The sequence below is a fragment of the Clinocottus analis genome, unplaced genomic scaffold, assembly GCF_023055335.1.
Source record: "Clinocottus analis isolate CAN_PGR_092001 unplaced genomic scaffold, fCliAna1.0.p SCAF_3, whole genome shotgun sequence".
Classification (NCBI taxonomy): Eukaryota; Metazoa; Chordata; class Actinopteri; order Perciformes; family Cottidae; genus Clinocottus; species Clinocottus analis.
This window is the reverse complement of record NW_027176042.1, coordinates 11395884-11423830: the sequence shown is the minus strand read 5'-3', so window position 1 is coordinate 11423830 and position 27947 is coordinate 11395884. Positions and strand designations below refer to the sequence as shown.

Genomic DNA, 27947 nt, shown 5'->3' with positions numbered 1-27947 from the left:
GGCGGTTGGAGTAGAGACTAAATTCCAAGACATTTAAAAGTTGATTTACATTTGCATCACATACTTCCAGAACAAAATTGGTCTAAAAGCACCACGCGGCGCTGAACACAAGTAAATATAAATAATATTTTTTTATTTATTTTAAATTACAAAAAATATTTTGTAAAGAATATACACATTACTAATGCACATGCACATACTGTATATTTGTAGTGCCCGACGCATAAACGTGTACTCAATATCACTCCTGTCCAGATGGGGGCGCTAATGAAAGTAAAGCTGCCAAACCGGATAAACGGCAGGAAGAAAACAGACGAGCAGAGCAGTTAATGCTAACAAGCATACGCCAAATGTATGTAGCCAGTTAGCCATGTAGCTAGCTACAGAGGTGCTTTTAATAGGCATAAACAGACTATACAGACGTCAGTTAACTGAGTAGATACCCTAACAAAGGACAATAACGAGGAAAGGTGAGTCGCAAAACAGCGTAGCTAACGCCAGTTTTGTGAACTTGTTAATTCATTCACGCTAGCTGTCGTAAGGACGTTGTGTTGGCTAAGCTAACGCTAGTTAGCCAATATAAATGCTTGTTATTCGTATCAAACTGGTTTAGTTAACCCAGCAGACTATGGTGCTGCCTGGTCTGGGAAAGCTGTCGTGCCCGTCGCTGGTTGTATTTTCATATAAGATAGTCCACCCAGAAGGCAGAAGCAGAGGTAGCGCGGCTAACAGTACATGTAAACAAAGGCTTAGCTAGCGTTAGCTGAGTTGTTTAGCGAGTCCATTCTCACTCCCATCAACACAAAACACATATATTTTATGATGGGTCTCTCTCAGTGGTGGAGTAACATTGTGAATACATTAGCTTCATTTTAGGAGTAAATATGTCTGTCTAGGTATAACTTTGAGGTTATGTTTCCAATTGAGCCAATGTAAAGATTATCACGCTTTCATTCAATGTTGTTAAGATGTTTACTTCCTTCTGTATTTCACAGAGGAATTGCTCACCTCACAATTAACCCAATTTATACAGCTAGCTGCACTTTCCAAAAAGAACAAACTACCGATAGATTGCAATAACGGTATAATCAGAATAAACTAAAGCTTATGCTCCATCGACACTGCAAAGTCTGTGGCGCCAAGTGAAAGGCTTATATCGTGAGCCATTGAAAAGATGTATTTTCCAACCATGTCTTGAATCCTGCTACTCTGTCCTGAGAAATGTCTGGATGATTTCCTGACGTGTTTCATGTTACGACTGAACAGATGCAAGCTGGGGACCCAGTGGTTGGTGCAGCGATGGCAGGTGCTGGTGCTCAGAGTCGGTCGGAGGACGAAGAGTCGCTTGGGGTAAAAGATGTAAAAAGGACAGCAACACAAGCATTTGGCATTAGTGTTCCCAAACGCAGAAGTTCATCCAGGTTAGAGATATACTATCGTATATTTAATTATTCCAGCTATATATTAGTATTATCAATGTATTTTGTATTGAAAAACATTGATCTGTTGTTTATTGCTGCTCCATTATGTTGTTTTTCTGTGGTGCGGATGTTTAAAGAATGATTGTTTGTACTTTTTTTAATACAATTATGTCCGTAGATCAATAAAGAGGAAGAAGTTTGACGATGAATTGGTGGAGAGCAGTCTCGTGAAGTCATCCAGTAGAGTCAAAGGCCCTCCTGTCATAGAGCCTGTCCGCTGTTCAGGGAGTGAACCTTCATCTAGCGAGAAAAAAAAGGTATATAAGACCTTAAAGCCCACACGTTCTTGGAGGACTTCATGGTAAAGAAGATTAAGTTAAAGATGTTTGACGGATATTTTTTTGTGCCTCTTGTCAGGTGACAAAATCAGGAATGGCTCTCACACTCCCTCTCACAATGGTAGTTAACCCTGCACCCATCACTAAAAGAGTAAAGAAAAGCAAGCAGCCTCTACATATTACTAAAGACTTGGGAAGATGGAAACCCACTGATGACCTTCTACTTATAAATGCAGTGTTGCAGGTGAGTCATATACATGTTATAGCTGTTGTCTGAAAGGATTGATGCTGTTTACTAATGAATGTAACTAGTTTGTGATCTAATGTGTCTGTATTTGTCTCTAGACCACAGACCTGACCTCTGTTCATTTGGGGGTAAAGTTTAGCTGTCGTTTCACGTTGCGGGAAATTAAAGAGCGATGGTACGCTCTTCTCTACGATCCTGTCATCTCGAAGTGAGTAGAGACTTACCCGGCGGCAGCTTTACTCCCTCCCCTTCCAAAGTATCTATATTAGGTACAAAATTAAATTCTCTCTGTGTTCTCTCTTTTTAGGCTGGCATGGCAGGCCATGCGTCAGCTTCACCCAGAGGCCATTGCAGCAATCCAAAGCAAAGCTCTTTTTAGTCAGGCAGAGGAGGGACTGCTAGCTAAGATTGGTTCAGTAAGTGAAACTTGTACTTTAGGAGCATTTTACTGTTGTAGTAAAATAAACTTACAATATCAAACAAGTTAATCACCTTTACGTTATGGTTAAGAATTTATTGTATTTTGAAAAGCTTCTTTGTGTCCAGCTCATTGCATATAACAGTGTTTTTAAATGTTCACATTTGACCACTGCATTCATACGACTTTGAGACTTTTGAAAAGCGCTATATGAATAAAATGTAATATTATACGCTATTTTGTATTACATTTGTCATTTAACAGACTAGTCAGCCCAAGCTGGATGGGTTCCAGGAGCTTTTGAGCAAACACCCCGGTGTCTTTCACCCATCTCGCACCCCCAAGAGCCTGCTGGTACACTGGCAGTTGCTGAAGCAGTACTACCTACTGGATGATCAGAGCGGTACGTTGAGGTGCCCACATATTTATACAAAGCATTGAGGACGTTATTTTGTGTTACTTGACCAAATTGCAAAAAAGTCCCTTTTTGTACTTCTAAACACATTGAATTATGAATCAAATCATGAGCCAAACTCTGGGGTGGTTTTCCTAAATAAACAGGTGAGTTTAAGTTCTGTTTGTAATAGTCTTCTTGACTTTGATTGTGTGTTGCAGTCCAGCCTCTCCCGAAAGGTGACCAAGTTCTCAACTTCTCTGATGCTGAGCAGATGGTTGATGATGTAAAGTTAAAGTAAGGCAGTCTTAATGTTACTTTATCAGCAACAGAAACATATTTCATCACATACTTATTTAATATGTCCACAAATTTCAATCACAATTTCTTTTTTTTTTTTTTTTTACAGGGAGAGTAGAGATGAGGTGTTAGAACATGGTAAGAAATTAGATTATCAAGACACAAGTTGAATACAACTCCTCTTGCACTGCATACAGGAAATCTTTCATTAATCATATGTGTTTTGTTTTTTTTACAAAAAGTTTTTACATCTGATTTATCTTCATCTTTACATTCAGAGCTGATGATTTCCGATCGTCATCAAAAAAAAGAGATCAGACAATTGGAGCAGGAGTTGCCCCGTTGGCAGGTCCTTGTGGACAGTATTACGGGTTTGTAAACTTTCATTCACTAGGCACAAGCAGATGGCTTTTATAGTTTTTTTTATAGTGCAACTAAATTGTTTGTTTGTGTCACTAGGGATGAGCATGCCTGATTTTGACAACCAGACACTGGCGGCGTTACGAGGAAGAATGGTACGCTACCTCATGAGATCGCGAGAGGTAAGAAGTTTTTCAGAAACACTTGTTACAGGGGAGCGTTGAGGAGTATTATGTCTGTGAAAAGGAAACAATTAGAGGAATTTTCACTGTGACTGTGTTTTGTGTTTTTTACTTTGATGCTAATTCATTTTATATTTGTGTTCACAAAGATTACGTTGGGCAGGGCGACCAAGGACAAACCGATAGATGTAGATCTGTCGCTAGAGGGACCTGCCTGGAAAATATCAAGAAAACAAGGTGAATAAACTCGTACGCTGTCAGGTTTTACTTCATATTGCGTCAATAATGCTACAGATACATAAAATAAAGCTCATCTCCACTGAATTTTAATTTTAATTTTTTTAAACCAGTGAAACCACGGTCTAGATTAGATTTTGGCCCTGGTGTAGGTATAATAGCCTCCAGGAACTTGGTTAAATATTAACAGCTTCTAGTTGAGGTGGAATGTACATTGATTGTGCTTTGTTTCATGTTACATACATGCAGCATTTACCCTGCAAAACCTTTATGTCTCAAGGAGTTCATAAGGTCAGGTCATTTTAATAGTTTTGAAGCAACAATTGATTTTATTCCAGTGTATTTCTTTTCTTGATTTCTTTTCAAATTAGTTTATTTTGTATTGCCCAAAATCACAAATTACTAATTGCCTCAGAGTGCTTTACAATCTGTACACATAAGACATCATCTGGTCCGGTACCCTCAGATCAGGAGAAACTCATAAAAAAAAATCACTTGGAGAAAAAGGAAAGAACTACTACCAATAGCTACTACCAATTATCAGTCAATCATTGTCATGTTTTTTTTTTTTTAAACAAAATCTTCTATCCTTCATTAAATCATATTGATGTCTACAGGAATTATTAAACTGAAGAATAACGGAGACTTCTTCATTGCCAATGAGGGCAGACGACCCATTTACATAGACGGCAGACCGGTCTTGTCGGGAAACAAGTGGAAACTCAACAACAACTCGGTGGTGGAGGTGTGTGGAGGCTGTCAAATATTAAATAGATTTGAGTTGTGCTCCTGAGTGACACATGGCTCTAACACACTGTATCTGTCTTTTCAGATTGCAGGTCTTCGCTTTGTGTTTCTCATTAACCTGGAACTCATCTCACTTATTAAAGCTGAAGCAGCCAAGATGACGCCACAGTGAAGTTCAGACATCAAGCAGAGAAGTGAACATACAGGATGCACTGGCAGCCCAACCGGTCCAGTCGGTTCCTCTTCGTTCAACAGTGGTTAACCGTTTCTCATGAAGTGCAGTAGAGCTACCGCAAATCACAACAGCAGCGGCCATGTTAACCTCAAATGTGAATTTTAAACAGACTACAGCTAAATCCTGGAGCAAGGTAGTAACAGGTGTTACTTGTTGTTTGGACCGTTTCCATGTTGTAATGTAGACACTTTCATGGTAGAGCCTTGGTTTGTTTTTTTCTCTGCCAATTTTTCAGAATATTGTATTTAAATTCTGTAGTAAAACTTTTTCAAAATATTAAACTTGTATACACAACGTTCTGTTTCCAATCTACTGTGGAAACATTATATGTCACGTCCAAACAAAAAACTACTGTGAGCCACATCACATCGTGCATTTGTTATCTCTCTAGCTGTAGACAAGGTGTTAAAGCAGAAATTATTAAATACAGTCATTTGCATGCATGGAGAGGAGAGAGAGAGACTTTCCAAAATGGTTGGTTAGAAATCATAAAGTAACGGGTAAGCAAATACGAGCAATGTGCCTCGCACACTTGAGCACCTGCGGGTGCAACTTCCAACGTAGTTCAAATCCTGGATGACTTGCACGTGATATGAACCAACAGTGATTGAAGTTTAAATTATTTTTGAGACTTTTAAACCAGCCTACATACAGACGAGCTGCGATTAGATCGGAAGCTGGGAATGGAGGAAAACCTGCACAATTATATATTTCCTCTAATTCTTTAGTTGTTAAGTGTTGAATACTTAAACGTTCAGAAGTCTCCGTTGCGTATGACAGGGATGTGGTACTTTTAGGAAAAGTTTGCAGTAAAACCTTTTATTGCACTCTTTTTTTTTTTTTTAAACCAGCTTTACAAAGTGCCCTGAACCTAAACCAGTGACCTAAACCAACACAAGTTAATACGTTAAATTAAATGTATCATTGAAATTAAGATAAACATGAATTGTTAGAAGAATAGATATTATGCTCTAGATAGTAGATGATTTATTTTGGTTCCAGTGATGATTTTGTACACTTTGCCACCAGGTGGTGCTAACGAGCCCAGTATGCTCACAAAGTGTAAGTGACCGGACACGTCTACAGTAGTTTTACAAATATTACCGGGTATATTTCATAGCTCAAAAACATAAATATTGACAACTTATTTTTATAATCAATCTTTTAATAATATCTTTAATAGCAACCCTTTACACTTTCCAGGGTAGAGACCGATCACTTTAAAGCCCGCTGGTTTCTCACCCCGTGTTTGACGGCCTTGGCAGCATGAGCAGCTTTCTTCTTGGTGTCGTACTGTGTCAGCACGTCAATCAGACCCATAAAATACACCTCCCTCTGGGGTGCACCTACATGGGAGTGATTCACAGAATTTGGTGAGTGATATTAACATATGATTTTATCTGCTGCATCCCAGCACGAGAGAGGTTTAGCTGTAAGACAGCAAAGGGCCACTATAACCTACTTAAATTCACCAGAGGCCTCTCAGTTGGCAGGACTCACCTACAATGTTCTGAATAGCATTTTTATTAATATCTTTATACATTTTCTTTTTTTTTTTTGGTGGCTCAAGGTGGGTGGGGCCAGGCCCTGTGACGTTTACAGCCATAACACATTAGTAGGTCGCACCCAACAGCATACCATTTTTTCTAAAACAAATATGTATGTAAGGTGTGTGTAAAACCTGAATGGCCTGATCTTTACATGTGGACATGCTTGACAGATGTGGCCCTTAACTGGGAGCTTAAGGAAGTGTTTTATGTGTAAAAGGTTGAAATGGGAATGAGGCTCCATTTCACAAAATTCAGACATGAAGGTTCCACAGGCGACAAAAGACACTGGATAATCCAAACACCCACAGAAATGACCTGGATAACGTGTAAAAACTCTACCAGGGATGTTGTAAATATTATCGTCAAAACACAGACGGTGCAGTCAAGGGAATCTGTTGCTATAGCAACTCCATCCTAACTCAATATGTGCCACAGGTTATGTTTTGACTGAAATCAGAGCAAAGAACCCTGAGGTCAGAGCATAGAACCCTCAGATCAGAGCAAAGAACCCTGAGGTCAGAGCATAGAACCCTCAGATCAGAGCATAGAACCCTGAGGTCAGAGCATAGAACCCTCAGATCAGAGCAAAGAACCCTGAGGTCAGAGCATAGAACCCTCAGATCAGAGCAAAGAACCCTGAGGTCAGAGCATAGAACCCTCAGATCAGAGCATAGAACCCTCAGATCAGAGCAAAGAACCCTGAGGTCAGAGCATAGAACCCTCAGATCAGAGCAAAGAACCCTGAGGTCAGAGCATAGAACCCTGAGGTCAGAGCATAGAACCCTCAGATCAGAGCATAGAACCCTCAGGTCAGAGCATAGAACCCTCAGATCAGAGCATAGAACCCTCAGATCAGAGCATAGAACCCTGAGATCAGAGCATAGAACCCTGAGGTCAGAACCCTGAGATCAAGGCATAAAAAATACAATAAAAATTCAATAGCTTATATGTTGGCTAGGTAAATTACTTCACAATGTTAAGCTCTTGGATCTTAAAGTAATTTTAGCTCAGCACATACTTAATCAGATATAATACTAATAGTTCAAAAACATTTGTATCTGTCTTTTGTTATTTAAATTAATTTCATAAGTGAAAAATATGCAGTCTGGACATTGCTATTTAACGTTATGTTTTTCTAGTGTCCAATCTTTGATAATGTTACATTGTGAGCAACACATCTGTGTTTAAATCAACAGGAGAGCTAACGTTAACTGGACCGGAAACAGAGAATTAACGGAGGTTTACTTAAGTTACGTAGTAAGGAGACCAAATAATAATATATATATATCAAATAATAATAATTCTATTATTTAATAACAATAAAAAATGTATCTCACTTTTATTTCATGTTGCAATCTTTTACAAACCAATTAATGCGACATCATAAACAATTTCACAATAAAATACTGGCAGCAGAGATGCCAGTAATTTATTTTAACCGTGTTATCTATATTGGGTTTCATTATGTGATAGCAGAATGATTGGGTCTCACGATAATTCTTTATGTACCAGAAGGTTACCGTTCATTTACAATGGTTTATAAAAACTTATACTTTCATATTTAAATCCCCACAACAACAAAAAAGGAGGAAACACAAATTTATCTTCAATAACATATTGCTGAAGTGGATTACTTGTCCTCGATGATTTATACCCACGACCTCCGACATGGTGACAGAGGAGCCAGAAACCTCAGAGACTGAAGCGTTTTCAGACACTGAAACGTTTACAACAGACTTCCGCTCCCTGGCGACGCAAAGGCAGATTCTTAGGATGTTATAAATCTGACAGCCTCCTGAAGAAAATGGTTGTTGGAAAATGATTTAGGACGTGCAGGATTGGAGGACACAGCCGAGAAAACTAAAAGAGGCAAACTCAGGAGTATTTTTTATAAAATGCACTTTGCCAAAACGTGGCTGAATCTCATGCTGGATCAAGACTAAATGCCAGCAGGACTCTTAAGGTGGAAACAGCCACCATAAAGATGTCAGACATAGAAGACATTATCCCCACCCTTGTGACGTAGGATGAGGAACAGCCACAGGATGGAAATCTGGATTGTAGTTTTCCAATGTTCAAGGGGATTCCTACAGCTGCAGCTTTGATACTAACATAGAGGCTGAGGAACTTCTTCTACGTCATCATCAAAAGCTTCTCTCTTCCAAAATCAATTTCATTGCCCTCTAAGCAGAGAACCTTTTGGCCACCTTGATCTGTTGTCACACAGTTGTGACAACAACACAGTAACACACACGAGCAGACACACACACACACACACACACACACACACACACACACACACAGTCGATTAGAGATGACTGAATGTAAAAAGAAAGTAACCCTTTACACTTTCCAGGGTAGAGATGTAAAGACGCGTATGCCAACCGATCACTTTAAAGCCCGCTGGTTTCTCACCCCGTGTTTGACGGCCTTGGCAGCATGAGCAGCTTTCTTCTTGGTGTCGTACTGTGTCAGCACGTCAATCAGACCCATAAAATACACCTCCCTCTGGGGTGCACCTACATGGGAGTGATTCACAGAATTTGGTGAGTGATATGAACATATGATTTTATCTGCTGCATCCCAGCATGAGAGAGGTTTAGCTGTAAGACAGCAAAGGGCCACTATAACCTACTTAAATTCAGCAGAGGCCTCTGGCAGGACTCACCTACAGCGCTCTGAATAGCATTTTTATTCCTCCTCCCTCTCAGCCCGCTCAACATCATGGATGCCAAGCAGCAGGCTGTATTCCATGATCCTCATACGTACTAGAAACTGCAGTAAGAGGACATGTACACATGCATAAATGATGTCAAAGAAAACAACACTCGAATGCTTCTTCAACAGAGTTGTTTTACCTCAATATCTTTGTTCAGCTGTTAGAAAAATTCACTCGACCCCTCGGAGTAAAATCATTAAAACAGGAACATTTATTCGTTGCAAGGAAGGAGCAGAGTCAGAAGTACAACATGATAGACAAATTGCATATCCAAGACTGCTCAAAGATCTCTCAAAGAACCACCTCTTAAATACTCATCATGACCCACTAACAGAAACCCTCATGACGTCTTCGGCCTAACCGTGAACCTTTCCCCTCGTCCCATAGAGCGGTTTGCAAGAAATGGTCATATGATAACAAAGGAACTGCATGTTCTTTCAGATAACATACAGATTCCCCAGTCTCACTGCTATTAGGAGACATGCTGAGTTTGTGTGTCAGATTAAACAGAGACAGTAAGATGAGAAGTCTGAATATAACAGTGAAACAGTGAATGATTAAGCGTGAATCATTTTTTTCTTCCACCATCAGCTTATCCACGATCTTTTCCTTCTCATCGTCGCTTATATAAACTTTTTGCATGTTATTCTTGAAGTCTACATCTTTATATGTGGGCAGCTCCTTCACCTATATAGATATATATAGAGTGAAGAGTGAACTGTAAATGTATATTATAGTTATATCTAACATAGTTATCACAATATGCATTAGTATTTTTCTTAATAAATAAGGCAGACACTATTATCACACAGGTGTCAGAAGCTATCAATGCTATTTGCTCTCGGCTTGCTAACTATTGCTAAATTAAGTTGCACATTTCCGATTGCTAAACGACGGTGGGCACAACTGAAGTCACATGTGCAAAACTCTGACTACAGTCTACACAGCAGCAGTTCATGGGGCCCAAACTCTAGTTGGTTTTTCATTGCTTGAACACAGTTTTCAAAACCCTACACACTTATCCCATGACTTTAACCACAACCTGCACAACACTGTGGATTTACAGCACTTTGTTCAAATGCTAACACACTGCTGTCAAAACTGTGAACCACACATTTAAAACGAAAAAGGTTTCAGCCTTGTGCCTTTCAAACACTGCTGATTGCAATTTCAGCTGGAAGGCTAAGCAGGTGTCTTGTTTTAGACTTGTTAGTGAACACACACGCACACACACACACACACACACACACACACACACACACACACACACACACACACACACACACACACACACACACACACAGAGTTGTGTTGCTTGGAATGAGTTTTGCAGGCGATGTGAACTGTTTAGCTCAGGTGACTGCTGCTGTGCAGACTGTAGTTAGAGTTTTGCACATGTGACTCCAGTTGTGCCCACTGTCGTTTAGCAATCGACAAAAACTGTAACTTGGCCGGGTGTAAATCGCTAAATAGCTGCCATGTGACTATTTGTGTACTTTCTCGGAAGTAGAGAAAGACCCCATGAAATAATTATGCATTCTATTTCCACTGACATAAAGTGTTAGGATTTCTGCTTCTGCCTGCAAGACACACACGCACACGCACACACACACACACGCACACACAGCTCTTTGGAGGCCTACACCTGTCGTTGACCGGAACAAAACCTTTCCTGATAAAGACTTTCTCTTTGATAAGGGAGACACGCTACCGAATTTATAACTGCTGTGTGAAGGCCAACCTGCTGTTGACTGGAACAATTAGGTCTATTGATATAGAGTTCCTTATAGTCTCGGGAGCTGATAAGGGGAGCTATCTCACAAGACTACCAAGCTTCTACTGCAAAAAAATACAAAAGAGGAAACATGTTTCTTTCGATGATATAAAACAACCAGTACAGCTTCTTCCACCTTGTCACTTTGTTTCATTTCAGAAGGCATGAAGAAGCAGAAATCCACCACCCCTTGCCAACAGACTGAAAACAAGTGAGTGTATTTAATGGTGTGTCTAGTATCATCAGGTTGTTGTCTGATTTGCTTTGTCTGTCAGTCATGCAAGCCCTTAAGTGTGTGAGTGTTGTGTTTACACTAAATATTCCCTTATGTGCTACCAAGTGAGTTTTATTCAGTGCACTACCCCGCTGCATGTAAAGTGCATTCAGGGTTTGTTTAATGAGAAAAACACACGAGTGTACCTTAAAACAAGTGTATTATACATTTTAAAAAGATCTGCAAGACAGTCTAACAGTGACAAATCCTCCTAGGGATGCAAGTGTCAGAGAGTCCTGGGATTTATTTACTACAGATGGGAAGAAGCTGCTTTTGTGGCGTGAGGTCTTGTTCTTTATGGATTGATGCATATTTCCGCATAAATAAAATCAAACAATCAACCCTTTTTCGAAAGTTGGGAGTGATTTGTTGGATAGATTTTCAGTAACAAGTGCCCATCCATAAACAAATGAATTATTCATAAAAGCATTACTCATCATATAAGTGATGATGCACAGTATATATATATATATATATATATATATATATATATATATATATATATATATATATATATATATATATATATATATATATATAGGATTTAACTCGCTGTTTATTACACGGCAACAATTACTAAAGAGAGCAATACATTGCCACTAAATATTTATAGAACCCCGATTTTATTGATTTAAAAACAAAATTTAAATGATTCCACTGTCGTTGACGGTACATAGTTGCATCGTCAGTTCAGTCGACCGTTGGGTTGCCACTGGACACGCTCGGTCGGTCGGTCGCCACATGACGAATTGCCTTGAACGCCTCTCGCGCAGTGTCGGTCAACGTTGCAGAGCTGCGGTGGTGACGCGTGGAGAGCATCCGAGCAGACTGACACAACACAAGTGAGTTGTTGTAGCTGCTGGTTTTGTTTATTTGAACGAACAGAAACTAACGTGAACGGTTCCTCTGTTTGGGAACCTTTCTGAATGAGTTGTAGAAGTCTGTCTGTCAGTATGTCTGCCTGTCTGCCTGTCTGCCTGTGACCAGCCTGCTAACTCTGTTAGCTAACTTAGCCGTGAGGATGGTGGTAATGAAACGCTGGTTTAACGGTGCTAGCTAATACATATCCATATTCTCTTTCGTTATTATGTCGTTAGTTCAGCTATTTAAGATGGTCAACATGACTTCACTCTTCATGGCGTTCACCTCTGCGCTGCCCTCGCTGGGAAGTTGTCATCGCAGAAAACTGATATTCAGGATTCATTGTGATCTACGGGGCTGAACGTGACCACAGTTGGGCTCGCCGCTAACTGTGGTCACGACATAGGTTGTTGATTTGCAGCTACAATTATTTACATGGTGAGCAGATGTTCTCTCTTGCTGCGAGGAAGAAGAGTAACTTTAACGTACTTCACGTTCGTCAGAAATACATTAACATGTCAGGTAATCTCCCAGTTTAGGAGAGGATGTACTGGTTGCATATCCGGGAATAAAGGTGTTAACGTTATAAGAAATGGTTATTATTTTACATTTCTGGTGTAAAATTAACGAAGGCAAAGTAAATGTTGTAGGAAAGAATGTTTCATGTTAAATGTCCTGTGACTTCAATTTCTTCACACCCTAAAAAGCCTCAAATGTAACTTTCTTTTACTCTGACTTTTTACCAAAATGTGAATTATGTCCTCGTTGTTTTGGTTCCGGTCTGTTTAGCGGAATCGTCCTACTAAACTTTAGTGAGCCCCTATCTTAACATTAGGAGATAACTCCACCAGGCGTGCTGTCTCAGTGGAATCTCGTTGGAGATAACCCGTAATCTCAATGCTAACAGTGAAAGGATTGGTGTAAATGATTAATAATGCAGCACATCACCTGTCTGCCAGTGTGTGTGAAGTTATGCTTTTTTTGTTCAAAGCTTAAAATTACTTTTTAACAATTGTTTACTTGTTTTATTTTTCAGTGAAAGTTTCAACTTCTCCAAGGGTGATAAAGGTCAAATGCTCTTTCAGTTAGTCATTCATAAATCTTTCCTGGTAAAACAGCCCTACCCAAAGATGTTTTCGAAAGCGTTAAAAGATGTGCCATCCTGTTCCTTGATTTCTTTATCGTCAAAGTGCCACGGTATTGATAACAGAAGAAGACAAAGTCCACGAATTATAAATATGTTACTTAATTTTTTTGTTGTATGTGTGACAAATTGAAACTTTGTTGTCTTTGTTGTTTCTTTTGGAGTTACTTCACGCTTACATTTATTGTGGTTGGAGAAAGGTGAGCTGAAGCTCAGTCCTCTTCTTCTCTGTTCACTCCCCCTGAGCTGGTTGGCTCCTTTTAAAGGTTAAAGTAACTGCTGGTTGGTCAGTTCTGTAGGAGTTGTTTAAACCCTTGTGTAAAGGTTCAGTTGGTCATTTGAACAAGACCATATGTATGCCGTAACGACAGAGACTGTTTTAGTGATCTATGCAGAAAAAATAATTGATATCAGACTGTACTTTCTCGTCAAGCAAAGAATCTTGCACACAACACCGTGTTTGTTTTGAGCAGTTCTAACCCCATGTTTTCACACACTGTGTTCCAGCGCAGCAGTGAAACAGCCTGTGTTCAGTAATCAATCCAAGCATATTAAGCTGCTGAAGGCTGCAACAGTTGTGTGCAGTAATCTGACCGGGACACAAATAATATTAATTTACTCTTTTCTTGTGAAATACTGGACGATTATTAAGTAATTGAACTTGAGGCTAAAATGAACGACGAACTCAAATAAATGGTTTCCAATACAGAATGAATAGATATAGTTTCATTAAAACACCTTCATTAGCACGCTCAATCAAGCTGCTTTTCACATGGTGGCAGCTAGTTCGCAAAAACTAGCAGAAGGGTTAGTTAAATAATTATAACCACCCCTTAAATAATAATTATATAGATACGCTATACACTGTGTCCTTTGCCTTATGCTACTATATGCAGGTTAACTGAATTATCAGTAAAAGTATAAAATGTTTCCTTTTAACTTTCCAAAGAATTGCGTTATCTGCTTGGCAAAATAGAAATAATTTGAACCCTAACCCTTTTGTTTCACTGTTTTTTGTAGAACTTCAGTAACTTTTTACTAGAAATGCTTCTGTTTGTTTCATTTTTAACTTTTCTTATCAGAACATCAGTGCAATGCTGCTTCTCAGACGCTGCCACAGCCTGACTCGATTTGGCCCTCTCAACACTCAAAGGTTTTATCATGATACTTCATCATATATTTGTTCTCAAAAACATTCGCCGTTCGATCTGCATAAAAGTTACATGTTCTCATTTCACAGGCGTCAAGTGACACCTGCTGTGGCCTCGTGCGCAGTGCGTCTCTGGAGCAGCAGCAGCAGTGAAGACCAGAGATGGAACCAGCGTGCCCACGGTCCCAGCTGGAGACATGGCCTGGCAGGACTGCTGGCTGGTACAGGGGCGGTACTGGCTTATGGCCTCCACCACCACAAGGTTAGGAGGGGATTCGATGTAAAGACACTCAATGTTTAATTTGCTTTTGTTGTACCAAGACTAAATTGTTAAATTATTAATTAAAAAAAAAAAATGTTGTTCAACAAAACAACAACATGAAATCATGACTTTTGATTGTGACAAGTTGTGATGAGCATTTGATATGATTTGCCAGATGCTTTGTCTGTTCCTTCAAAAGGATCAAGCTGAAGGAGCAGCATGGTGTAAATGTGCTGATATGCAACAATCTAAATTATTCAAGCATTATTTTGCCAAGCTAAACAGTTCAATTACATTACATTTGGATTTCCCAAACAGATTATGACATCTACTCCCCAAACTGTGCATTGCAAATTAAACAATATGTTTTGTTCTTTTTGTTATGTATTAAAAATATAAATACCAAACTTTTACTGCAGAGTTGATTGCGCACCAAAGTGACACATACATTTATTTCTTAAAAATCAGTATAAGGTCAAACATGGGTTTCCTCAGAGCCATCATGCTTCTGGTGAACTGTGAGAAAACATTAACCAGTCCGTGCAGCAGTGCAGCTGTTCCATACAATTGTGTGAATAATTAACAGTGGTGCTTCAAAATGTCTGTTTGAAGGTGTTTTTATTGGCATTAGTAGTACAGTAGCAGAAGGGGTAGTATAGTGGTATGTCTGTATCATGTATTTGCCTCTGTCAGAAGTTAAGGAACCTGTTGCTCCTGCATTGCAAACAAAGCCAACTGATTGACCAATGTGTGTCCTCTGCACAATTAAGATTAAGGCGTGATGCAGCGGTTTGGTATGGGAGTATAGCAGTGGTTCTCAAACTTTTTCGGTCACACCCCATTTTGGGGAAAAGGAAAATGTTCGGGCCCCACCGCCCCAACAAAACTGTAACAAAATGGTCCACCTTTTTGTGACTCTTCCATCCGTGCCTTTTCAAATGATTGAAAAAAGGAAATTGAAATGCCTTTCAAGTAAACCAAATTGCTCCATCAGACAAACACTAACAACATGTGCAATCCCTTTGTTAGTACAATGCAAATAACATTCAACCTGTGCAATAAAATTGAGTGCAGATATGTGTGACTTCACAGACATCTCATGGAGGTAGTCTTTTGGCGAAATGCCAAGAATCGCCGTGTCGCTTAACCCGTCAACGTAACGCAAACAGTTCCATAAAAGTACAGGCATTTCGTTATGTATTTCTTAATGACGTTTTATGTCTGTGTACTTTTGTTCCATGTAAAGTTATCATGTTCATGGGAAGAGTGTTCGTCCTGAAACCACAAGGTAGCGGGTTCAATCCCCGTTCTCCCCATAGTTTGCATGTAAAAGTGTCCTTGAGCCAGACACATGAAATGCAGAGAATAATTTCCCTATTGTGGGATTGATAAAGGATTATTTAAAAAAAACAAAAAACAACCTCAAATTTAAAAAAAAACTGCACCTCCACTCCCACACCCACAGTTTAAGTATAGGCTGAATGACTGAGTTTATTACTTATTATCCGTGGTATCAGTCTAATGCTACAGGCCTTTCAGTCTGTGTTTCCTGAACAGCGGCTGTTCAGATAAGAGGGTTAAAGCAATATTTATAACAAACCTACAGCAGGATCAACACTCCCAGTCCAGTGGCGTCAGCATTTGCAAAGATGAGAACACACACTGCTGTTACAGCAGTTTACCACCATAAAGGCCTGCAGTTACAAAAGTGTTACTGTTACATAAAGCAAAATGTGTGTTTGCAACATACTCTTCAAATGTGGATTCTTGGTTTCCAATACTTTTCTTTTTTCAATGTCCTTTTTGATAGATCACAAAACTAATGCCTCCTCTCTCTTCTCGGACACAGGCTGAGCAGGAAGACACCATTAGAGTGCAGAAAATAGAGAAGACCTCAGCTTTTCCCATCTTCAGCCAGAAAGAGGTCACCAGCCACCGTTCTCTGGAAGATGGCGTGTGGGTCACTTACAAAGGTGGCGTATATGACATCACTGAGTTTGTTGCCATGCACCCTGGTGGGGATAAAATCTTGCTGGCAGCAGGTGGAGCCCTTGAACCCTTCTGGGCGCTGTATGCCGTACACAACCAGGAACATGTGCTGGAAATGCTCTCAGAGTATAAGGTGGGCAGATCCTTGTTATAGTTTAGTTAACTAAATCTCAGTAAAAAAAAGAATAGAAGTAGAATATTTACAACCGAGTACCTAGGAAAAAGTTGAGTTTCAGCAGATTTTCATTGGGTGGAAAAAGTTCCATCAAACACGGCGTTCAACACAAAGCTGAGACAAGAATTGGCTCAAAGCACCAAACACTGTAGCCAATGTTTGTAAGCCTGTGTAGACATTTGCAGCTTAAAATATACTGCTGACCTGAAGTCAAAGTTTCAACCATCACTGACCTCCATTTGAAATGTACAAATGTAACAGACCCAGTGTGAAGCCTTACATTGCAACGCTGTGTTCCTTTGAGTTAAACGTCTGGCTGGAAAATCAGACGGAACTGAAGAAGAAACTGAACTGCAAGAGGGAAAAAATAAATGGTCAAATTACTGTTGGTCATAAACATCCATCACAGTTTACACACTGAGTTTTTGATTCAACCTTGATCCCATGTATCCCATGTCACAGCTTTAACTCTAATACTTTAACTTGCTTTGAGTGCAATTTCAGTAGCACTAGGCATTGCAATAACACCCTTTAGCATATATTTAGTATACAAATCAACACATCGGAAAAAATATAAAATCATGAGAAATGGAAACAGGTTAATGGACACCTATTGCGTCTGTAAAGTGGGGGTTTTCAGTAGAATTTATCTGAAAATTAACTTTCCATTTATTTTGTCTGTCTTGCACTTGATCTCTGAAGACACATGAAAAGGTCTGCTGCATACTGTATACTAAGAAACAGCAGCAGGCTAAATACTGGCACTCGTGTCAGTCTGAAAAACCCTCTTCTTTTTTTCTAGTGGTGTGTTTTTTTTAAACAAACACAGTTATTTGTCTGTCTTTTTTGGATTTGCACTTTAGACAATTTAGGACGACAGTAAACCTCCGTTGACAATATGTGATAGCTTGTTGAGTCCCATGTGGCCTAATATAACATGTGTCTGTGGTTAATACAAGGTTGGTGAGCTGAGTACAGAAGACCTGAAGAAGCAGAAGGCCATTCAGACATCGGATCCCTACTCGTCTGACCCCGAGCGTCACCCCGTCCTGCGCATCAACAACCTCAAGCCCTTCAATGCTGAGCCGCCTCCTGAAATCCTCTCTGACAGCTTCATCACCCCCTCTGCTGTCTTCTTCAAAAGAAACCACCTGCCAGTTCCTCAAGTGGACCCGGCTTCATACCAGCTGCAGGTCGAGGGACTTCCTGGAGTGCTGACGCTGTCTTTAGAAGAGTTGAAGACTCGATTCCCTAAACACACCATCACTGCCACGCTGCAGTGTGCAGGTAACCGTCGCTCTGAGATGAATAAGGTCAAGCAGGTAAAAGGACTGAACTGGGGCATTGCGGCCATCAGTAACGCCACATGGGGTGGTGCGAGGCTTAGGGACGTGCTGCTGGCTGCTGGATACGGGCCCGATGTGGCCCAGTGGGCGCTACATGTTCAGTTTGAAGGACTGGACAAAGACGTGACGGGGTCTACCTATGGTGCTTCTATTCCTCTGAACAAGGCAGTTAGTGAGGAAGGCGATGTGTTGCTGGCTTATGAAATGAATGGCGCGGATCTCCCTGCTGACCACGGCTACCCTGTCCGCGTTGTGGTGCCGGGCACAGTGGGCGCACGCAATGTTAAATGGCTGGGAAAGATCATTGTCAGTGCCGACGAAAGCAGCAGCCACTGGCAGCAGAACGACTACAAGGGCTTCTCCCCCGGGACGGACTGGGACACAGTGGACTTCAAGTCTGCGCCAGCCATCCAAGAGCTGCCTATTCAGTCGGCCATCACCACGCCAGCAGACGGTGCTGTGGTTAATCGCAGTTTGGAAGAGGTGGTTGTGAAGGGTTACGCCTGGAGCGGCGGGGGCAGAGAGGTTGTACGTGTCGATGTTTCTCTGGATGGAGGAAAGACATGGCAGGTGGCCCAACTGAAGAGCAGCGAGAAGGGACAGGCGCCTGAACCTTCGCCTCCACCGGGACGAGCCTGGGCCTGGAAGCTGTGGGAGATAACGGCTCCTCTTCCTCCAGAGGCTCAGGAGCTGCAGATCGTTTGCAAGGCCGTTGATAACAGTTACAACATGCAGCCGGACACAGTGGCTCCCATCTGGAATCTAAGAGGTGTGCTGAGTAACGCCTGGCACAGAGTGAACGTGAAGATCAGAGAGGATGAGAGCGAGGAATAGACTCTGTGGTTTAAACCACATTCAAAATCCAAAGGTTTATGCCCAAAAGAGTCATTAGAGAGTAGACATTGTTTTAAATCTTTCACTCAAGACTTGCTCAGGCTACAGGAGTTTGAGCCCGTTTGAACCCCGTTGCACCCCTCTGGACATTCGTAGGGCAAAAGAGGTCTGGGACTTTGGTCGGCCCAGATTAACTAATAATGTGAGGGTTGTACAGATCCAGTCTTAAACCATTCACAGCCCGATCAGTTCCGCCAAATATAGTCAAACTTTTTTTATATTTAGATTTCAAACTGGATGATAATGTCAGTACTTTCCGAGTGGAACCAAAATATCCAATGAGAGACACGAGCCTGAGCAGTTGACGGTGTGGCCGAGCAACGGTAAATATTCTTGCCGTTGAGACTAACGTTAGCAAGCATACTACTTTTTGCCAGAAATAAAAATGAACTAACTCCAGACTCATTTAGCCTTCTGCTTTTTTTTTCTTTTCTTTTTTTGTCACCTCAAAGCATTAATAGAGCAAAGCGTCACCTCAATCTCCGTTTTGTTTGCGTTTGCTTCCCCATGAGATCAAGAGAGAGGTGTGGTGCAGCGCTCCTCGAAGCAGGATCATCTTTAAAATGTCCCTTTTTTCAGATCTTGTTGTGTGTGCATGTTTGGTATTAAAGAAATGAACATGTGTGAAGATTCAAATAAGGTAAAGAATCTAAAACTCCTGTCGCCTGAGCTCAGCTAAAAAAATACTGTTTTTAGAAAATACAGCAGGGTGTTTGCCTGTGAGATTTGAGATGAGGGCGAACTTCCTTATTAAGCCCAACAAAACCGCTTTCATACATTTTAGATAGCCGCTACCCCAATTTAAGTGAGGACTTTTGAGGTAAAAAGTAAATTTAATCTCATTTGGTGTGTATTAATAATTAATGTTTACTAGTTTACATTTTTGTATTTGTCAATATAAGTCTAGTACGGGCTTAATAGGTGCTTAATGTACCATTTTAAGCCTGTGGATAAAAAAATATATCTTTAATTATCTGAATTATGGAGCTGATTCATCAGGTTCAAAATTAGGCCAAAAGTGAGAAAATCCCAAGTGGGCTCAATGGAAACATCAGTGAATTTATGGTTAAAAGACACAATCTTTTTTTTTTAATTATTTGCACAAGACATAAATCTATCTTAGTTCACTAACATGAAAAGTAGTAATGAGCTTCTACTCATTCACAGCCACCACAGATATATTGTTTTGCCTTTTAGCCCAGCAGGCAAAAATATAAATAAATAGAGATAAACCAACATATTTATTGTCTATTTAACAGTGAAACAATACAAACTGCATATACAAACTATTACTGTACTACTGCGATGCAGCTTGTGGTCTGTCTGTTAGCATAGCACACTTAATGTTTGATAACAAGTATTTTCCAAAAAGAGTAGAAATAAGCAATAATCTTCTGACGGTACCAACATCACTAACGTTTTTTTGCAACTTCTTCACTGACTAAATAGTGATGAATCCATTTTGAGTTACAATAAGAAGTGTAATGTATGTAAAAAGCGGCTTAATTGAAAGCAACAAAAAATAGTTTTATAAAAATATATACATATATATTTGACTCAGAAGTTGTAGAAGGGTTTTATATGCGTATGAGCTTAATACTCTGCGTGGAACAAAGTGGAAGTCTGTTGGTGACCGCGACGTGTCCGTTTTATCTCCTGACGAGGATTTACTTAAACTTTGGTCTTAAGTGAACATGTGAGTCAGTAACAGTGTCTTGATTTATAAGAAAATGTATATTTTTGTAATCTGTATCGCTGTTCTCAATGCTGCTAACACAGAATATTAAAAGGATTGAAGTAATTTCATGAATAACATGCATCGTAATTTGAAAACCTAATTTGTAGGTGATTATTTAGTTGTTGATTTAATTCAAGGCTACGAGAGTTACAAGGAGCATTTACTTGAGAAAGAACAACTTTAACATTTACTGAGACTGAAATACACTTCAGTATTTGTGTATTGGCTGCTTTTGCTTTGATAATTATTGATTTTTGTATGTGAGAAGATAAGAATTATAAGTATGTTTGTTGAGTTGCCCTTCACTGTTTTGTGTGAAATGTACAATATCTTTGAAGATAATAAACAAAGAGTTATAATTTCATACCGGCTTCTGGAGAGTTAATTGCTGCTGAGAGCCAAAAACAAAACAAAAAAGTTTTTTAATTTACTTTATTTAAAGACATTTGCTAAAAATAACAGTTACGTGTTGCTCAGTTTTGCAGCGTTGACATTTTCCATTCACTTCCTTCTTTAGCTCTCGTTATTGTTTATTATATTTCTATGCACACACTGACCTATTTTGAAAATCGAAATTGTCTACAGATAAAATATTTTACACTACGGACCATTTACTGTAAATCTACACTTTCCAGCTTCATATAATTGTACAGTGTGAATATCTGTTGTGTCTACAATCTAACTTCTGCTTGTAGTTCTGCAGAAGGCTGTAGGTGCTCCAAACTTATATAAAGTATACATAGGATATATAATGTGTCATCTTTCCTGGTTTACTGGTGTTTGCTCACCGTGATCTCTGGGAAGAGCCACTCTCATTGTGGTAAATAGATAAATACAAATATGCTGCCACTTTCACATGTTGGTGGTTCTGTTGTTTTAAAAGCTGAAGTTGGTCCTGCTAGGATCCAGCATCTGTCGGCATCAGGATGCTGTCGCTGAGGACTATTCTAAAGTCTTAAACATGTAAAGTAATCACCAACGTCTTGCATCCTTTCAAGGATTTACTTTTTTAAACTTAGGTTTGATTGTAATATGTCTGAAGGTTTTCAAGGTTTTTGAGTATGTTTATTAAATGTAGTAACAGAAGAAACAGGATATGCAGACAGTCCTCAGAGGAAGAGATGTTGCAGCTGGCAGGAAGGTGAACAGGAAGGGAGGCAGGAAGTTTATGTGAATCATGAGGTGCCATATCAGGACATCAGATTGGAGATGTAAACAATGCATTAGAAAAAGATTATAAAATATTTAGTCTAATCCACAGTAATCTGAGTAGCTCAAAACTAAAGTTAATTATCCTGTATTCTGATCACAATCCTTTTTTGTGTGATTTTGTAATGATTTCTTAACATGTTTTCTTTGACTGCAAGAGAGGTTATTTTTTATTGAATGAACCCAGATATAACCGGGGGTTTACACACATGATAACTGACGTGGGACTCTTTTGTTTACTTGTATCCCGTGGTTTTTGGGGAAGTTGTTTGCCAATCGTGTTTGTTATGAACTTTTCGTTCTGATCTGTCTCTTGACTCATAAATGACTAAAAGTCCGGGAAGCAGGACTTTGCTGTTCAGATAGATCAAACACACTTATGTGGTTCTGCAGCCGACCCCAACTGATAATTTATGTATCGTCTTGGTTCAGAGTCCTAGCCGTGCTGTGAGTGTGTGCATACTGGGATGTAACCATGCATTACTCACCAATACTTAGAAGAAATGACAAAAGGCAAAGTCAGCTAAAATAAAAAGACTAATATCCGCTCTCTTTAGTAGCAGATGAGACATTACATGTGTTATCAAGCTTTAAACACCCTCATGCTGCTGTGTTATGTGTCAGATGCATGAAACACAAAAATAAAACCCAACCCTATACTGTACTCCCACGTCTTGCTTGTTCCTTCTTTCTATTTATTTATTTTCACTGTCTATAACAAGGATTTCATCACAACAATGACACATAGACAGGAAGCAGATGAAGCTGACTCGTAGTTTTATTCCTCTTTGGTCAGCACATAAAGACATTTGTGTCACATTGGTGGTAAATGCAATCCAGTGCACTAAAGCCTTGGTTTCATTTCCCTGTGATAAGTTGTGATATGGTGGCGAATGAACAGCTAGCAGACTGTGAAAATTATCAAAGGTATAAACTTATTTGATCGGCATGACAAATTCTTAGTTTAATGCAAATTTCCGAATACGTCAGCCTAACAGCACTCACAGTAGCTAGGAAAATCTGAAGGAGAAAATTGGCTCTCGGCATACAAAGACAAACCTCTAGTGGTAGTGTGTTGCCTCAGGTAGAAGTCTGAGGCTGCACGATGCCAGTCATTAACTGTGCACTCACATCTTGAGACCAGCTGCTTTGTCGGCTGAAGCTGCTCCAAAATTTATACCAACAGTCTGCTGACGTCCAAGCACACATTTTTGAGACACCTTAAAAAACATCCAAATCAAGTTTTACGTCTTCACATTGTGAGAATCTAACTGGACAATATCAACCTTCAGTCATCCACAACTAGATGGTTATAAACTCTGAGGGATTTGTCTTTGCTTTGGGTTTAAAACCAGGTTTGAATCCATTCTTCACAACCACAAACTGGTCTAAAATATGCCACCACAACAAGAAGGAATACATTCCTAGTTCTTTCCTCTCTGACTTAATTATTTGAAAACAAAAGGTTACGTAATACACAACCAGCCAAATTGAAACCATGGACCCACTAGCATGATTGTGTATCTGCAACTCATTTCCAAAAATGATCTGATCATTGTATGCCAGAATAAGGAAAAATAATAGATATCCATCTCAAATTTTACAGACCACATAAATTGTGTTTAAGAATTTCACTTAAAGCTGTCTCATCAAGTTGTGTCCACTCAGGGGACGATGAACATCAGCAAGCAAACTAACACGAATGCCTTTCAGATTATCTTTGGGCTAGAGTTTCTGACCACCTGAGGAATTAAAGTTCTATTTTCACTCATTTCTGTCAACTCCTCAAAAGAAAAATATCTGGGCGTGATGCTTGCTCGACACTAAACTCTCACCAGCTGGTTGCTTGTGTGTCTGTGGGGCTGAGCAGCTGGGAGTTCCAGTGTGATAGTTTACATGAGCTTTTATTAGTTTTATTAACTTGCTAAAAGCAACAAGACTGAACCATACAGTAAATATGAGGACTAGGTAATCATTCTGTGGTGATTTCCTGAGACACTTTTGTTATTATTATTCCACCTAGTGATATGAGATATTGTTTATCTATAAAATGTTAATCAAGGCAGTTTTAATAATAAAAAACAAGTATTTTTAGGGGAATAAACATATATGTAATGATGCTTAAAATGATTCACAATTGCTGATGTGATGCAGTGATGGAAACACACAAAATTGTCAGGAAAGATTTTTAATCGATTTAGTCTAAGTTAGTCTATTAAAACACTCATCAATCCATTTCTAAAAGATATGACAAACCAGTATTTTGATGTTGTGGTGACAATTTGCATTTTAACCTCGATTTGTGCTTTTAACATTTCAGACAACATTTGTTTCACACAAAAGGAAATATTGTTGTTGTCAGTATGTAAAAGCATACCAGATCTTTTGTTTATCTGATCTATCCTTCCATGTCCACGTGAATGGGTTGAATGATGGATATGTGTTTTAGTAGTAGAAATAAATATTTTTCTCAGATGAGATAACAGGAATGTGCAAAGGGAGGCCTATCGTTGAACTGTATTACATAACAGGACAGACCCTGCTGTAACATATATTAAATCAACCCAAGGGCATTCACCCTGAGGGAAGAATATGTGGTCGTTACAGTAATTGTTTTTTTTCAGTGTGAATGACATTTTTTCACAGTCAAACACTACCTTGACTCTCTAAACCGGTGGAGTGTGTAGACTACTGCTGCCGCTCTGCATCCTCTCCAAACAGCTGCTGGCTGGAGGTCAACTGGCTTCTCTTGTAATCCTCATTCTTCAGGGATGGATCATCGCAGCCACACAGGGCTGACTCATAGGCCGGGCTGAGTTTAAAACTGCTGGAGCACTCTGAGAATAAACAGTCTGCTGTGGGACTGTGCACTTCTCAGGCTCTGAACATCAGCCCTGGATTACCGAGAACCTGAATATGGACTACACATGGATGCTGCTGCTGTTGCTGCTCAACCTCAGAGGAGCTACTTGTGAAGTGGCACAATGGATGGAATTGGATGAGGCAAAGGTAAAAGTGTTTTTTTTAAATACTTTTTAAACTTACATTCACAATTGTATTTTTCTCTATAGCAAGTTTATATTCAGGCTTAATGCATAAACAGTGTTCTTTTAAGTGAGCCTTATTGTCTGCCTCTGCTTCACAGGCCTATTTGAGGCAGTATGGTTACCTGAACGACTACGGTGATCCGCACGACCCTCGTTTACTGGAAGATGTCATTGAAGCACTTAGGTAAAATAAATATTTCAGGGGAAACATACATAGCTACTATAAGTTCATGTCCGAGAAAGAGTGAAGGAGGATGTGAGCAGCCCTTAATTTGCAGATGTTTGATCACTTCTTGTCTCCAGGGTTTTCCAGGGGGTGAATGATCTGCCTCCTACTGGAGAATTAGATGAAACTACTCTGGAACTGATAAGACAGCCGCGATGTGGCATGAAAGACCCCTTCAACCAGAAAGATCACAAATACAGACTGATGGGTGAGGCAAGAGAAGAAGCTGTAGATCGGTTAACTTCTCAAACAGCGCAGGTTACATTAATAAGTCCAGTGTTAAAAATGTCTGTTTTAACTTTGACATCTCTGGGACATGTCAAGGATCAATATTATGACTTTATTATTATGACATTAAAATGTCAAACAAGTAGAGTATATTGTGTCACTAAAAAGTCAATCAAGCATGGTGTATGTCGTAAACAAGTTATAAAAAGTAATTTTATCGAATGTCATTAAAATGTCATGGTAACAAACAAAAAAATGTGAAAAAAGAAGAAAATAATTTAAAAAAAAATCATAAATATGTCGTCAGTAAAGTATATTCTTAAAATGTAAAACATGTCACAGTAGGCCGATTATGTTACATTTCATTGTCACCGACTAATATGGAAAATGTTTAGATTTTATTGTAGATGCAAAAAAAAAAGCATTCTTCTCTTCCAGGTCGTTGGAGAAAGCGGAGTCTGACCTACCGCATCTACAACTACACTCCTGACATGAAGAAGGTAGAGGTCAAGATGGCCGTCCTCGCTGCCTTCAAGTACTGGAGTGATGTGACTCCTTTGACCTTCAGAGAAGTTGCCTATGGCAGAGCAGACATCCGGATCTCTTTTCATAAGAAAGACGGCTACTGCCCATTTGATGGCCGTGGTCAGTTTCTTATATAGATATAGCTACTATTGGGCCTTCTATCCCCTCTAACACAAACTTAAATTATGAATTTGTACCACCTGCAGGTCATGTACTCGCCCATGCTGAGGCACCAGAATCTGGCATTGTGCATTTTGATGAGGATGAGTTCTGGACTGAGGGATCTTATTATGGTACTAATCTGCGTCTTGTGGCTGCCCATGAAATTGGCCACGCCCTCGGCCTGGCCCACTCTCAGTTCAGAAGCGCTCTGATGGCTCCAGTCTATTCTGGTTACCGTTCCAATTTCAGGCTGCACACAGATGACATCAGAGGCATCCAGGTGTTGTATGGTGAGTGCATGAAGGCCGACTGGACCAGATCAACGCTGTATTGTATCAGTATTTGTGAATTTGCATAAATCGGTACCTGACACTTGATGTGATTGCATGACTGAGTCATTGTATTTTATGTGAAGAAATAAAGAGAAAAAAAGCATAAATCGTAAAACTTCTCTGTTTTATAGGTAAACGCATCACCAGCTTAGCCAGTCCAACAACTCCAGACAATCTGTTTCCCACAGAAAGCAGCCGTGATACTGAAAGCATCCCTGACCCCTGCACTGCCACACTGGATGCCATCATGTTAGGTAAATTATAGATTAGCTGTTGCTCGAGTAATAACAAGAGAAGCCCCACGTGTTTGCATTGTTAGTCAACACTTTTTTAGTCCAACAGCAGAATCACAAATCATGTCACAGAATACCCCACTGTATGTTTAATCAGGTCCATGGAGGAAAACCTTTGCTTTTAGTGGCGATTACGTCTGGACTATCTCTGATTTGGGACACAACACACCGATAAAGATTAACAGGCTGTGGAGTTCCCTCCCTGGAAACCTGAGTGCTGCAGTGCACTCTCAAAGGACAAACAAGACATACTTTCTTAAAGGTACAGTCGTTCAATGCTTCTGACATGCGATCTTCTGTTCTCCAGCTGTGAGTCCAGAATTTAAACGTGTGACTATTTATACTGTTTCTGGTCACAGGCAATAAAGTGTGGAAGTATACCATGTTCTTGCTGGACTACGGCTACCCCAAGAAGGTCAAACGGATCCCTCATAATATTGATGCAGCCCTTTACCTGGAGAAGAACAAGAAGTTGGTCTTTATCAAGGTATCAAAACATTACATGTCAGTACTTCCTCATATTCTCCTTGCATAAATATTGAGTGGTTATCTGTTTGTCTCTGCTGTCTGCCTGTGTAGGGTTCAGAGCACTGGCAGTGGGATGAGTTGAAGTACACTGACTTAAGTCTCTACCCCAAACCGCTCTCGATGCTCTTCACTGGAGTGCCGTCCAGTCCGGACGCAGCCTTCACCTGGACCAATGGCAACATCTTCTTCTTTAAAGGAGATGAGTACTGGCGTGTGAATAAGCTGCTGGGGGTGGACAGAGGATACCCGCTGAGCAAGAGGGAGCGCTGGATGCGATGCTAAGTGCCCACCATCAGGGGGCAGCATGCATCAAGAGGTCTACGGCAGGGCTGCCTGTTCCACTCCAGAGGCATTGACAACCAGGCAACCTCAACAGCGGTGATTCATCGTAAATTGAATCTAAAAACTGTAGTAGTGTGGGAATTGATTTTATTTCACTGGATCTGATTTGAAACAAACTACTCCTTCTCTCTGTGGCAGGCGGATGTCTGTGAGGCTTACTCCTTCAGCGCATGAGTGTGTTTCTGTGTCTGGGAGAATTATGTCAGCTTTTGCATGATCTCAGGGAGAACTCAAGGGAGGCCTTTTGTCTTTCTCTCCACCATATGTGTTGAATTAGGTGTGTTAATACTTTCAGTAAGA

General features: G+C 40.0%; 3 protein-coding genes across 3 annotated transcripts; all 3 read left to right on the top strand.

The window, feature by feature from the left end:
* Positions 1-296: 296 nt before the first annotated feature.
* mcrs1 (microspherule protein 1) lies at positions 297-5173 on the top strand. Its single transcript, XM_068594048.1, has 14 exons — positions 297-470; positions 1267-1421; positions 1600-1738; positions 1839-2003; positions 2105-2214; positions 2314-2422; positions 2689-2827; positions 3040-3115; positions 3228-3256; positions 3397-3489; positions 3578-3660; positions 3810-3897; positions 4515-4642; positions 4730-5173. Exons 2-14 carry the CDS (start codon positions 1267-1269, stop codon positions 4814-4816), a joined length of 1401 nt encoding a protein of 466 aa, XP_068450149.1. The 5' UTR covers positions 297-470; the 3' UTR covers positions 4817-5173.
* Positions 5174-11903: 6730 nt separating this feature from the next.
* suox (sulfite oxidase) lies at positions 11904-22576 on the top strand. Its single transcript, XM_068594958.1, has 5 exons — positions 11904-12038; positions 14284-14354; positions 14442-14613; positions 16463-16735; positions 17737-22576. Exons 2-5 carry the CDS (start codon positions 14296-14298, stop codon positions 18955-18957), a joined length of 1725 nt encoding a protein of 574 aa, XP_068451059.1. The 5' UTR covers positions 11904-12038; positions 14284-14295; the 3' UTR covers positions 18958-22576.
* Positions 22577-24880: 2304 nt separating this feature from the next.
* On the top strand, positions 24881-27878 carry mmp19 (matrix metallopeptidase 19). Its single transcript, XM_068594787.1, has 9 exons — positions 24881-24973; positions 25110-25195; positions 25315-25445; positions 25904-26110; positions 26197-26442; positions 26616-26738; positions 26875-27039; positions 27137-27264; positions 27357-27878. The coding sequence occupies exons 1-9, from the start codon at positions 24881-24883 to the stop codon at positions 27585-27587; spliced, it is 1410 nt and encodes a 469-aa protein (XP_068450888.1). The 3' UTR covers positions 27588-27878.
* The last annotated feature ends 69 nt before the right edge of the window (positions 27879-27947 follow it).

Excerpts from the sequence above, each read along its gene's own strand:
- mcrs1 (XM_068594048.1), top strand. The coding sequence starts at position 1,267 with ATGCAAGCTGGGGACCCAGTGGTTGGTGCAGCGATGGCAGGTGCTGGT. Across the intron at positions 2,423-2,688 it reads TGCTAGCTAAGATTGGTTCA|ACTAGTCAGCCCAAGCTGGA; the intron begins GTAAGTGAAACT and ends GTCATTTAACAG. Across the intron at positions 3,661-3,809 it reads ACCTCATGAGATCGCGAGAG|ATTACGTTGGGCAGGGCGAC; the intron begins GTAAGAAGTTTT and ends GTGTTCACAAAG.
- suox (XM_068594958.1), top strand. The coding sequence starts at position 14,296 with ATGCTGCTTCTCAGACGCTGCCACAGCCTGACTCGATTTGGCCCTCTC. Across the intron at positions 14,355-14,441 it reads GGCCCTCTCAACACTCAAAG|GCGTCAAGTGACACCTGCTG; the intron begins GTTTTATCATGA and ends CTCATTTCACAG. Across the intron at positions 14,614-16,462 it reads ATGGCCTCCACCACCACAAG|GCTGAGCAGGAAGACACCAT; the intron begins GTTAGGAGGGGA and ends TCTCGGACACAG.
- mmp19 (XM_068594787.1), top strand. The coding sequence starts at position 24,881 with ATGGACTACACATGGATGCTGCTGCTGTTGCTGCTCAACCTCAGAGGA. Across the intron at positions 25,446-25,903 it reads TCACAAATACAGACTGATGG|GTCGTTGGAGAAAGCGGAGT; the intron begins GTGAGGCAAGAG and ends CTTCTCTTCCAG. Across the intron at positions 26,443-26,615 it reads AGGCATCCAGGTGTTGTATG|GTAAACGCATCACCAGCTTA; the intron begins GTGAGTGCATGA and ends TCTGTTTTATAG.